Consider the following 13,394-nt stretch of genomic DNA (forward strand, 5'->3'; position numbering starts at 1 on the left):
CATGAAGTGATGGGACCAGATGCCATGATCTTAGTTTTCTGAATGTTGAGTTTTAAGCCAACTTTTTCACTCTGCTCTTTTACTTTCATCAAGAAGCTCTTTAGTTCTTCTCTGCTTTCTGCCATAAGGGTGGTGTCATCTGCATGTCTGAAGTTATTGATCTTTCTCCTGGCAATCTTGATTCCAGCTTGTGCTTCCTCCAGCCCAGCGTTTCTCATGATGTACTCTGCATATAAGTTAAATAAGCAGGATGACAATATACAGCCTTGATGTACTCCTTTCTCTATTTGGAACCAGTCTGTTGTTCCATGTCCAGTTCTAACTTGCTTCCTGACCTGCATATAGATTTCTCAAGAGGCAGGTCAGGTGGTCTGGTATTCCCATCTCTTTAAGAATTTTCCACAGTTTGTGATGATCCACACAGTCAAAGCCTTTGGCATAGTCAATAAAGCAGAAATAGATATTTTTCTGGATCTCTCTTGCTTTTTCAGTAATCCAATGGATGTTGGCAATTTGATCTCTGGTTCCTCTGCCTTTTCTAAATCCAGCTTGAACATCTGGAAGTTCAGGGTTCATGTACTGTTGAAGCCTGGCTTGGAGAATTTTGAGCATTATCTTACTAGCGTGTGAGATGAGTGTAATTGTGCAGTAGTTTGAGCATTCTTTGGCATTACCTTTCTTTGGGATTGGAATGAAAACTGACCTTTTCCAGTCCTATGGCCGCTGCTGAGTTTTCCAAATTTGCTGGCATATTGAGTGCAGCGCTTTCACAGCATCATCTTTCAGGATTTGAAATAGCTCAACTGGAATTCCATCACCTCCATTAGCTTTGTTTGTAGTGATGTGTCCTAAGGCCCACTTGACTTCGCATTCCAGGATGTCTGGCTCTAAGTGAGTGATTATACCATCATGATTATCTGGGTCGTGAAGATCTTTTCTGTATAGCTCTTCTGTGTATTCTTGCCACCTCTTAATATCTTCTGCTTTTGTTAGGTCCATACCATTTCTGTCCTTTAGAGATCATCTTTATATGAAATGTTCCCTTGGTATCTCTGATTTTCTTGAAGAGATCTGTAGTCTTTCCCATTCTATTGTTTTCCTCTGTGTCTTTGCACTGATGACTGAGGAAGGCTTTCTAATCTCCTTGCTATTCTTTGGAACTCTGCATTCAAATGGGAATATCTTTCCTTTTCTCCTTTGCTTTTCGCTCTTCTTCTTTTCCTCAGATGCCAGCGCTGCACAGCCGCCGCTCCGCCAGCACCACAGTCAGTAATTTGGTGTCTGTTTTTTTCCCATGTCATCTGTTGGGTACCTCCTTGTGTCACTTAATGAGGGAACTGCATCGGTTCATTTGCTGGAGATTTTGGTAGTAAGCACTTGTCAGGAGTCCTTGATACATGTAATAACTCATTCCCCCTTTTGTTGGGTTCTTCTTTTCTTATTGGTCCTATTTCATTTTATCAATCCGACATTGCTTTTCCATGCGTACCTATGTGGAATTGTAGAATCTTGTCTGCAAAGTATATGCATGAATGTGATCACAAGAAACCTCAGCACCAGCAGAGAGCTGCTATGCTGGGAGAGGACAGAGTGAGTTCTGGGGCCCAGTGGGTGATGGTGCTGCTAGCCAAGGCAGTGGGCGTTAGATCTTTGCAGGTATGTAGGGGAGGCTGCTTAGAATGTTGGGGCCAAGAATGTGGGGAGAGATGGAGAGTTTGCCTTGGAGACGATTCTGCCTCCAGGGGCACCAGCCATGTCTGGAGGCAGTTTCTGTGGTCACAGCAGGTGTGGGGGCTACTGCTAAACATCCTACAGTGTATACAATGGCTCCAGAATGTTGGCCAAGGGACCCAGGTCCTGGCCCTTGGCACAGAGTAGTAGCAAGTTGAGAATCCCCAGCGGTGTTGATGGCACAGTTCATGCCAGGTCTGCACTTGCCTTTCTCCATGCATGTTTGAATCCCCCAGACAACTTGGAGCAGGGACTTTTTTAATAGAATTATTGAGATAATTCGTATCCCTTACAAATCACCCATTTGGAAGTATGCAGTCAGTGGATTTTAGTATATTTACAGATTCATGCACCATCCCAAATCAATTTTAGAACATTTCATCACTCCAAGAAGAAACCCCATTAACAGTCACTCTCCTTCCCATCTTCCCCTTGCCCACCCCACCACCAGCAACCACTGATCTGCTTTTTCAGTCTCTGTGGGTTTGCTTATTCTCAATATTTCATATAAGTGAAGTCATACAGTACGTGACCACTCACACCTCTTCTTGTACTCATGTTTTCAAGGTCCATTTGTGTTACAGCACATGTAGTAACATCCAGTTGTATAAATATACCATATATTGTTTATCTCTTCAGTTGGTGGACATTTGGGTTGTTTCTGCCTTTGCTGTTATGAATAGTGTCTGAACATTCACTCACAAGATTTTGCGTGGACATGTGTTTTCCTGTCTTTGGAGTGCATGCCGAGGCCCACCGCTGGGCCAGCTTTAACCCTGTGCTGAGCTGTTTGAGTATCTGCAGACTGTTTCCACAGCACTGCCCCAGTGTTCATGCTGCCAGCAGCGTGTGACAGAGGAACTGCTTTTAACCCCATTTTACACACGAAGAAGGCAAGGGTCAGAGCTGCTGAGACTGCGCTGTCCACCCGCACACCACACAGCTCACGGCCCCAGCTCTGTCAGGTGGCGGCCTTGGACACCACGGCAAGCCTGGGCTTCCACGCCCTGGCTGTGTGGCTACCATGGTGGGCCTGGCTGCACTGAGCCCCTTCTGCCTTAGGAGTGGTGAGACCAACTAGCGCAGGCTTCTCACATCCACCTTCCTCCTGGCAGATCAATCAGAACGTAGAGATTCAGCGTGGCCGCCTGCGGGATGACATCAAGGAGTACAAGTTCCGGGAGGCACGCCTGCTGCAGGACTACTCGGAGCTGGAGGAGGAAAATATCAGCCTGCAAAAGCAGGTGTCTGTGCTCAGGCAGAATCAGGTAAGTATCTGGGCCAGGCAGGTGGGACAGGTGGGTTACCTCTGGGCCACAGCCCTGGCCTAACCCTGACTTTGTTGTCTCCATGGTCAGAAGACATTCCCTCTCTCCTTCTACACTCAGGCTGGGGGGTATGTGCCACTGTGGTTCAAGGGTGTGGCAGCAGGGCCCCGCCCCTTCAAGACCAGAAAAAGACCGGCTATATTGTTGGCTGGCAATTAGACTGACCAAGGTGTTCCAGCCAGCAAAAAATGGGAGGAAGAATGGAGGTGATGAAGAGGTGATACCAAAAGACCCCAGAGGCTGGGTGTCTGGCTCCGTCTCATTTCAGGTGCCAACAGGAGACCAGCGTTGTCCGTATGCCCTGTGGAACCCTAGAGCTATCAGTGTACCCACTCCTCCCACTGTATCATGTTTTCTAGCCTCCTTTGAACCCCATATGGTCCTGGACCCTGGGGTGAAGCCTAGTGACCCTTGAGCAGTGTGGAGATGTCCAAGCTGTCATATGATGTTCTCAAGTAACATAAAAATGGGTGGGACGAGTAGGAACACGTCCACCTGGGACAGGACAGGAACAGGAGATCTCCTCTCCCCACCTGTGACAGGATGGGGACAGAAGGGTCACCTCCACCTGTGAGAGGAAAAGAGGGTCACTTCTACCTGGGATAGGACACCCAGGGGGTCCTGGGCACTCAGGCCCCTCAAGGCCTGCCCTTGTCACCTAACTGTCCAGGAACCACAGCTTCACAGGCTGGGGACTAGGGGGACCTTTACCCCAGAAATCCCCAAACTGGGGACCTGGGTATTTAAATCCTGCATAAGGAAGCATGGGCCCGTGTGTTTATGCTGGTAGCAGAACTTCTGACCCTTGGAGCCGGAGGAAGTGGAGCTCCTCCTCTGGCTGCTCGGCAGACCCTCTGTGACGCTGTGCTCGTCTGTGGGTCAAGCATCCTGAGGAGTGGGAAACCAGACCCTGAGTGGCACATGGTGGAGTCTGGCCTCTCCCCTTGGGGTTCCCCTGTTCCAGTCCTCAGCCCACAGAGACCCTCATCTACCTGCCACTTGAGTGATTTACTCCTCGTTTCTTGCACAAATGTTGCAGAATGATACCCATTTTTTAAAAGTTGCTCATAGACCCTGAGTACCCACACCAAGCATTGGTTTCTGTCTGTTCCTTCCTTGTCCACCTGCAAATACTGTTTTAGCGCGTACAGCTTTGGACTCCGCCTCTCCCCCTGTACCCGGGCCTCTCAGTCAGGGTGGTGTGTACAGTGGAGGCACATCCCACTCCAATGGGAGCTTTAGTTCCTTCATTTTGAAATGTGATTAGAAGTGATGGTCACATTGCACATCTAGATACATATTTTATGTATCTTAAAAGTATTTAATCAACTCTTAGCGATGATGAAATCGTTTTGTAGAATTTAAAATCAATATATACTTGGTAGCATTTTAAGTTACCTAACAGATTTGCAGTGTGGGTGTGTTCTGATGTCCAGGGCATCTTTGGTGCTGAGCACGTCTCATGCTTTCGCACTGCTCACACCACGTGCACACGTGTCCCAGGCGCGAGCTCAGCATTTCCTGTGTGCACCGCATGCCTGCAACCCTCTGAGTATCCATGTTCTCCCCGCTGTTCAGTCAACACGATGGTGCTTCTTCCCCATCCCGCGGGGATAGAAGAGTGTCAACCTCTCTTTCACAGGTAGAGTTTGAGGGCCTCAAGCATGAGATCAAACGTCTGGAGGAAGAGACCGAATATCTCAACAGCCAGCTAGAGGATGCCATTAGGCTTAAGGAGATCTCGGAGCGGCAGCTGGAGGAGGCTCTGGAGACCCTGAAGACAGAGCGGGAGCAGAAGAACAGCCTGCGCAAGGAGCTGTCACACTACATGAGCATCAACGACTCTCTCTACACCAGCCACCTGCACGTCTCCTTGGACGGCCTCAAGCTTGGTGACGACGCCGAGGCCCTGGCCAATGGCTTCGAGCACGGTGGCCTGGGCAAGGTGCCGCTGGACAACAAGACCTCCACGCCCACCAAGGACGGCCTCACTCCACCCCCTCCCAGCCTTGTTTCTGATCTGCTCAGCGAGCTCAACATCTCTGAGATCCAGAAGCTGAAGCAGCAGCTGATGCAGGTGAGCGGGTAGATGGTGCTGGGACATCACCCCATCCGGTTTGTGCCACAGCCCTGGGCCTTGGGCCGGTGTGCGCCATCCCCACCTCCACTGCTGTCCCCGGTGGTGTTGGCCAGACCTGCTGTTACCAGGACAGGGCTTGCCTGACACTTTTGTAAATTTTTTAAATGCTATGCACTGTTTTTTACTTACATCTCTTTTATGTAGGTAATTCTGTATTGTTACCTAATTGGAACTGCAGCATTATAGGTGGAAGATGCCCAGAGAAGTAGTTTTCTGGTTATGAGTTTGGGCACCACCAGAGGTTTAAAATCTCTCTGAGGTCTTCACACATGGTTTCCTATGCTGTGTCCTTTAGACACGTCAGGGTTTCCTGCCCCAACAGAACAGAACCCCAGGGTCTGCATCACAGCCTCTTGGTTTGCTGCATGTCTCTAAGGAGGGACTCACTTGGCCCCACAGCTGGGCAGGGGGAGGAGCCATCATAGCCCCACACATGACACCTTGACCCAAATTTATCACAGAGAGCTCAGCAGGGTGATGAATGTGGTACGGACTGTCCAGGGGTTCTCTGAGGGCAGAGACTCCTGTGGGCTGTTGACAGTCCCTTGCTCTGCCTTTGCAGGTGGAGCGGGAGAAGGTGGGCTTGCTGGCAACACTGCAGGACACACAGAAGCAGCTGGAACAGGCACGAGGGGCCCTGTCAGAGCAGCATGAGGAGGTGAGCCGCCTCACGGAGAACCTGAGCGCTCTGCGGCGCCTGCAGGCCAGCAAGGAGCGGCGGACAGCCCTGGACAGTGAGAAGGAGCGAGACAGCCATGAGGATGGTGACTACTATGAGGTGGACATCAACGGGCCTGAGATCTTGGCTTGCAAGTACCGTGTGGCCCTGGCAGAGGCTGGTGACCTCCGGGAGCAGCTGAAGGCCCTGCGCAGTGCACACGAGGCCAGCGAAGCCCAGCACGCTGAGGAGAAGGGCCGGCATGAAGCCGAGAGCCAGGCGCTCACCGAGAAGGTCTCCCTGTTGGAGAAAGCCAGCTGCCAGGACCGTGAGCTCCTGGCCCGGCTGCAGACGGAGCTGAAGAAGGTGAGCGACGTTGCAGGCGAGACACAAGGCAGCTTGAGCGTGGCCCAGGATGAGCTGGTGACCTTCAGCGAGGAACTGGCCAACCTCTACCACCATGTGTGCATGTGCAACAATGAGACACCCACCCGTGTGATGCTGGACTACTACCGTGAGGGCCCGGCTGGCACCGGCAGCTGCAGCCCTGAGACCCGTGAGCGCCGCTCACCTGTCCTGCCCAAGGGCCCACCACCCGCAGAGGGTAGGGCCAGGGACAGCAGCCCCTCGCCTGGCTCCTCTCTGCCCTCACCCCTGAGTGACCCCCGCCGAGAGCCCATGAACATCTACAATCTGATTGCCATCATCCGTGATCAGATCAGGCACCTGCAGGCAGCCGTGGACCGCACCACGGAGCTGTCTCGGCAGCGCCTGGCCTCCCAGGAGCTGGGCCCGGCTGCCGACAAGGACCGGGAGGCCCTCATGGAGGAGATCCTGAAGCTGAAGTCGCTGCTGAGCACCAAGCGGGAGCAGATCACCACGCTGCGCACGGTGCTCAAGGCCAACAAGCAGGTGTGCCGGCGCGCGCGTCCAGCGGGGGCGGGGAGGTGGGTGGGGGCTTTCTCAGCCGCCCTGGCTTCCCATCTGGTCCTGCCCCAGCTCGAAGAGAAGATGAGAGAAAACCTCACCTCGGTGCTGTGGGGAGGGGCTGGGTCTCGGGGGCCCAGGGCTGGCTGGAGCCTTGATCTGCAGTGCTCACCAGGGCAGCGGACCCCTCCTGACACCTCGTCTGCCTGTCTTTTACAACTCTGACCCCACAGACGGCAGAGGTGGCCCTCGCCAACCTAAAGAGCAAGTACGAGAACGAGAAGGCCATGGTGACTGAGACCATGATGAAGCTGCGCAACGAGCTCAAGGCCCTCAAGGAGGACGCAGCCACCTTCTCCTCGCTGCGCGCTATGTTTGCCACCAGGTAATGCTCACTGTTGCCGCTGCTCAGCAGCCCAGGAACCTGGCCCTGTGGGAAATTTCCATTTCTGCTATTTGTGAAAACCCAGGGGCCCAAGTTTTGCCTCCACTTTGTGTAAAATGAAGAAGTTGGAAGCCAAAGGCTAAGAGTGCGGGTCCTTAGTGGCCAGGCTGGAGGCTTGAGCTTTGAAAGAGAAGCAGGCAAGTGGGCAAGCCACTGATAAAAAATGAGGAGCTTGCTTTCCAGAACTTGGTGGAAAGTTCGTCTTATTTTAGAAGAAAGGTTCCCCTCTCAGCAGTGGTGAGGTCACAGTGCTCCCACTCTGACCCTACCAGTAGGGGTTTGTTGGAGGTGGTGGGCAGCATCTTTGTTGAGGCCAGTCCTGTGGCCAGGAACCCTGGGCAAGTGCCGAGCTGGAGGCTGCTCTGGGGCCTGGTTCTGGGTGTCTCCCTGTTCAGAGCTGTTCAGAGAGGCCTGGTGCCATCTGCTGGCCACAGTCAGTCAAGCACCCGGGGAGTGCTCTCTGGATAGGCCTGGTGTGTCCTCAGGGCGGGGAGGCCGAGACTCCTGGTCACATAGGTGGGGGCTGAGCTCAGGGTCTGCTCTGCCCTGTGTCAGGGCGCTGGGCGTTCCCCGAGCTTCAGCGATGTGGGAGCAGAGGGACAAGCTCCCTGCTTCTGGGCAGAATGTGTGGGAAAGAGTTCAGTGTTGACCTTTGCTTCCTCAACTTGTGTTATTTAAAATGTGACTTCTCAGATGGAGCCCAGATGGCAAACCTCTGGGTAAAGGTTGAAGCTTGCTGACGGTCCTTGGCCTTGGTGGATGGGGGTGCAGGGTGGGTGTGCCCACCACCCCCTTATCCCAGCCATACTCCCTCCCTCAGGGACAGACCCAGAGTGGGCGTTTCTCGCCCAGATCCTTACCCAGGTAGAGGGCCCATGTCACAGTTGGCAGATGCTAAAATGGGGCTGTTTATGGCACCCACGTGTGCTTTTCCCGGCCTCTAGTTGGCCGTTTGTCCCAGACTTACTAAGCACATGCTGTGTGCCTGGGCTGTTCCAAGAACAAACAGATTCCTGCCCTCGGGTTTATCCCTACATCCTGAGAGCCAAGTGACATCACACCTCTAACTTGCTCCCCTGGGCCAGCTGGAGGCCTTCAAGGGCATCCACTGCCTCCTTTAGTGAAAACTGGCTTTAGAGAGTCCCTCCCAGAGAAAGCCAAACCTCAGAAAGGCCCATCTGCTTCGTTTGTAGCTCAGTAAGCTGATGAATCCTGTTGCAGTCCCCTCACCTGGAGCTCGGCTTCCCAGGTTGCACTAGTGGTAAAGAACCCGCCTGCCGATGCAGGAGACTTAAGAGATGCTAGTTTGATCCCTGGGTTGGGAAGATCCCCTTGGAGGAGGGCATGGCAACCCACTCCAGTGTTCTTACCTGGAGAACCCCTTGGACAGAGGAGCCTGATGGGCTACAGTCCATAGGGTCACACAGAGTCGGACACGACTGAAACGACTTAGCATGCATGCTTGCATGCACCTGGAGCTCTCAGCATGGGGACCATGGTCACGTGCTCTGCTGGCTCTCCCAGGTCCTTCAGCCACGCTCTGCCTCTTGCCTCCCCACAGGTGTGACGAGTATATTACACAGTTGGATGAGATGCAGCGGCAGCTGGCAGCTGCCGAGGACGAGAAGAAGACACTCAACTCACTGCTGCGCATGGCCATCCAGCAGAAGCTGGCACTGACCCAGCGGCTGGAGCTGCTCGAGCTGGACCACGAGCAGACCCGGAGGGGCCGCGCCAAGGCCACCTCCAAGGCCAAGCCTGGCCCCCCGAGTGTAAGTCATACCTGCGCCTGTGCTAGTGACAGGGCTGAGGGTGCTGGGCTTGCTGCCCAGGTGCTCTGTGGCGAGAAGTATAACATTTACTGCGATTAGGGCCGCAAGGTCACACGCTGCAGCTAACCTGCCGCACGTCACCTGTCGCTTCACCTCAACTAACCTGGCAGCAGCGGGACTGTGGTGCTAGGCTGGTCTTAACTGTGACTAATGCACAGAGGGAAGAATTTAGCAGAGGCAGCCTGCCACTCCACCTGGACGCTGCAAGCTTTGTGTCTGTTTCTCATCCCTCGGGACCACCCTTCACAGCAGTTGCTCTCTTGGTTGGGTGGTCAAGGTGGGGTTGGAGCCACAGATCCTTGCAAAAATGTGGCTTTCCAGGGCCCAGTTGCTGTTGGCTCCCACTGGGAGGGGCAGAACTTGCATTGAAACTTGCATGTTCCCTGCATGTGTCTAATGCAGTTATACTGCCCCAGCACCCAGAAACCAGTGTTAAAGGTTCCAGCCTGAGTCCCAGGTGCAGCCTTGGAGGACACTCTGCACTCGGCAGATTATGAAGTTTGTGTAGCATCTCGTTGCAGTTTATATTTGGGACAGAATTACAGAATTCCTTCCCCTAAACACAGAGGAAGAGCAGCCCCACGTTCTCCAGCCCAGGGACCAGTCATGCCCAAGAGGCACAGGCATGCCTAGCCACATCCCAGACCAGAGCTCAGCAGTCTCAGCTTCTCTCTCTGAGATTTGTATGCTTGTCTGGTGGCCTGCAAGGTGACAAATTGGCGGGCCAAAGGCTTGGGTTTTTTCCAATAAGAAAAACTTCCCAAGTGCCTGGCTAGACTTCTGTCCTCACAGGAAGCCCATCTTTTTGAACTTATTGTGTCCCCAGCTTTCAAGTGGATTTTTTCACCCTCTGCCCATTATCAGGCCTTCCTCCCACAGGGCTTCAGACTCCAAGAAACAGACTCTATGGAAACCCCTAAGCTGAGTCTGAGTCACCAGCAGACCAGGCTGAACAGTGGGACTCGGTCCCACAGCTATAGCTGAAGCCCTGCCTGGTGTGGGAAGGGAGCTTTGTGTGGAGACAGGGCAAGGTTCAGGAGTCACGGTAGGAGGAATTTGGTTCTTCATCGTCAGTGCAGTTGAAGGGGTGGTAACAGACCGGAAAGGCAGTCAGAGGACTTCCCCCATTCTCAGGAGCTGCATCCACACCAGAGCTTTGGCAGCTGGACTTCTCTCAGTGTTTCCCTCCCTATCATCCCTGGGGGCCACCAGCCGTGAGGCTGCAGACCTTCAATAGCTCCTTGCTTCTCTCTCTGTGGCCAGGAGGGGGAGTTTGTGTTTCCCCTGCACACTTCTTTCTGCCCCATGCCACTCATTCCCTTAGTTCCCACGCGTGTCTCAGTTCCCACCGGATGCCAGTATGGGTTTTCCAAACTGCCAGATGGAAGATCCACAGGATAGACCACCCCTGTCCCTTCTGTGTGCCTGTCTTCAGCTCCAGGCTGCTGTGCAGAGGGGATGTCAGGTCTTGATGCCCCTCCCACTTGAGAAGATGTCAGGCCATCTCCCCTCTGCAAGCTGGACTCCCAGGGGCATGACTGCCTGCTGGCCCGCATACTGCTTCTGCCTCCTCGCCGAGCCTGGCACATAGCTTCTCCATACTTGTAAAGGGTTTTCATGAGGCACTCGGGGCCAGCGGCCCCCCTAGCACATGCAGGTCTTCTCTGCTGCCGACTAACACACCCATGCCCTCACAGCTCGGCGAGAGCTTAGTTGTCTGACAGGTGACCGGTTCTAACGCTGTCTTGTTTTCTCCCATTTTCAGCTGTAGAGTAGCTGCTGGGAGGACTCGGCCGCCGGCCCTGTCACACTGCAGCCCCCTCCCTTCCTCTCCCATGGGCCCACGCAGAGGAAGGAAGGGCAGCCTAAAAGTCCACTTAGAAACGTTTTTGGATATGCCACTGCAATTCTTTTCAAAATAGCATTCCCCGAGTTTTTAATGGCAGAGGAAATAAAAGCTTTAATGTTGAGAATACCGCCAGCTGCTGCTTGGAAAGGCCTTTGTACAGGCACTGAAGAACCTGCTTGGACAGCGACCACCAGGCTTGCTTAGGAACCCTCTAGAAACACTCACCACTGGGGTCTCCCTATTACAGATACTCCTTTTTTACCCAGTCAATCTGTGCACTTTTGATATTTTGATATTATATTTGCTTCCTTAATCCCTGGAGTAGAGATGGTCTCAGATGCCGTGGTCTGTCTCGTGGTCCTGTAGCTCCCAGCACTGTGTTGGTCTGACGTCAGCACATGGCACAGACGTGTCTTCCTAGCCTGTAGCTCTAGACTGTTTAGGTGAAGGCTTCAACCCGGTAAGGAGCCCGGCTAAATGTATCCACACTGTGGTACAGCAGCCTTTTAGATTATACGGCATTGTGGTTCATGTTTGAAATTACAGATTTTAAATGCCATGTTCATTAAGAAATCCAGGGTATTCCGATTCTGGGGTTTTTCATATTGTATTATTATTATTCTTAGGAATAGTTCAGTGTAACAAGAAGAAAACTTGACCTTTGCTCTGGTTAAACAGTAAAAGGCACTTGAAAACAAAAAGATAAATTATTGAATGAGTAGTATTACCTACAAATTCCAGAATTTTCTGGGTTTTAGGACATTGTGAAGCATGACTGATTAACAGAATTTTATACAACTGTACCAGTGAAATTCCAAATTGGAATTGTTTTGTTACTCTGGTTGTTGTGCCAAATTGTGGTACACTTAGAAAATCCTACAGTCTTCGATTTTTAGGGTGTTCTATTTCAACGCCTTTTTGTTAGTAATCACTGCCAGTAGTGCCTTCATCAGTTTAGGGAGGTGTCCCAGTGTAGTCTATTCTCTAAAACAGACAGTAAAGAGCTATTTGGAAATGTTGAAGGCTGGTGTGGACCAGTTGGTGTGAACAGGCACACACCTTTGAACCTAAACCTGGGCATCTTCATTGAGGGAAAGAAAACAGCAATTGTGCAAAATTCTGTTAGTCAGTGATTCTTTACTGTGCAGATCCTTGCAAATTCAGGGGCTGAAAAAATGAAAGTGAATATAAACCTTGAGCGTGCTTTGGGAACCAAATGGACTTTATGGGACAAGCTAAGCAAGCTATGTGAACAACACGCCACGTTTGTGAAGAGTGGGGTGGGTGGCAGGGGAGCCGGCATTGTCGGCCTCGTGCACTGGGGTGAGGGTTAGCCATAGTATTCTTTGCAAATGTGAGAAAGAGACATTATATATTCTCTTGCTTGGTGTAACTAATCACTGTTAATTTCAGGAAACAGAAGTCACTGAAGCTCCTTAGCAAACCAGATCTTTGTCCTGTCCTGATTTGCTAAGTGAGGTTGTGCAAATGGTCAAATTGGTACTCGAGGAGGAGGAATGAGAAAAAGTGTCTTCTCTTCTCCAAAATACAGGACAAATTATAATAATATAAGTAGCAAGGATAAAAGAATTCTGTTTCCTGGAATAAGCATTTTTATTCCTAGTTGTAGGGACCCCTATTTTTACCTTCTCTTACAGTGTTGATTCATAAGAAATAATGTTACATTTACAAAAACTTCATCTGTATGGGGTATTTATTTGCAATGATGTCTGAGTACTGTATTTTTCTGTGCATTACCTTAGTGTCAGAATGTTGTCTTTATTTTAAGATCATATGCATGTTCTCCTGCCAAGGAACTTTTACACAGACCCAAACAAACAAAAATGCCTTTCAGATTTTGAGAAAATGAAGCACTGCGTGGAAAAGGAATAGGAAGGGGAAATCAGTCACCAGTTGGGACACAGACATATGGCACAAGTGTCTATAAAGCCAGTGCACATAGGAACAGTGGGCCTGGGTAAAGGGTCATTTTGGTAGGACCAATAAATAAAAAATAATAAAAAGACAAAGCACAAGACTTGTTCTCTGTGGCTGCTCTGACCCCCTGCTCCAGATGAGTGGGTGCAGCAATGCACTATAATTCCAGCACCTAATACAAGAAAACTAGGCAGTCAGTAACCCTGGTGGTGGGAACTGGAGGCACCCGGAGACCTCTCTCAGGAGGCGTGGGAGGGAGGGGAGACATGGCTTGCCTCCTGTGATGGGCATCAGGTGTTGTGAACACCCAGCAGTGTGGCAGTGGGAGCACATTGCCTTTGTGCTGTCCTAATCAGGAAGTGAAGAGATTTACATGACAGGGGAGTCCTCTGCTGTCCAAACTCTTGGTCTTTGTGCCCCAAGAATGAATGGGTACAGGCAACAGGGGTTACTTGTTTGTCTACACAAAACCATGTTCATCTGCAGGAATGTGTTCAAGGCACACTGAGCCCGTCCCAGCGATTGCTTGTGACTGTGAGTGTAGGG

General features: G+C 51.5%; 1 protein-coding gene across 2 annotated transcripts in view; it reads left to right on the forward strand.

Moving 5' to 3' along the window:
• BICD2 (BICD cargo adaptor 2) overlaps nucleotides 1–12,948 on the forward strand; it is a 53,995-nt gene extending 41,047 nt beyond the window's left edge. The window contains exons 3-8 of one of the 2 annotated variants that reach the window (XM_043927463.1): nucleotides 2,847–2,999; nucleotides 4,702–5,136; nucleotides 5,762–6,769; nucleotides 7,018–7,169; nucleotides 8,791–9,001; nucleotides 10,827–12,948. In XM_043927463.1, the coding sequence (XP_043783398.1) occupies nucleotides 2,847–2,999; nucleotides 4,702–5,136; nucleotides 5,762–6,769; nucleotides 7,018–7,169; nucleotides 8,791–9,001; nucleotides 10,827–10,832 (1,965 nt within the window). In that variant the 3' untranslated portion in view covers nucleotides 10,833–12,948. Of the gene's footprint in view, nucleotides 1–2,846; nucleotides 3,000–4,701; nucleotides 5,137–5,761; nucleotides 6,770–7,017; nucleotides 7,170–8,790 lie in introns of both variants that reach the window. The other variant, XM_043927462.1, reaches the window with a different exon arrangement.
• The last annotated feature ends 446 nt before the right edge of the window (nucleotides 12,949–13,394 follow it).

This window comes from Cervus elaphus, chromosome 16 (assembly GCF_910594005.1).
Source record: "Cervus elaphus chromosome 16, mCerEla1.1, whole genome shotgun sequence".
NCBI classification, from domain to species: Eukaryota; Metazoa; Chordata; class Mammalia; order Artiodactyla; family Cervidae; genus Cervus; species Cervus elaphus.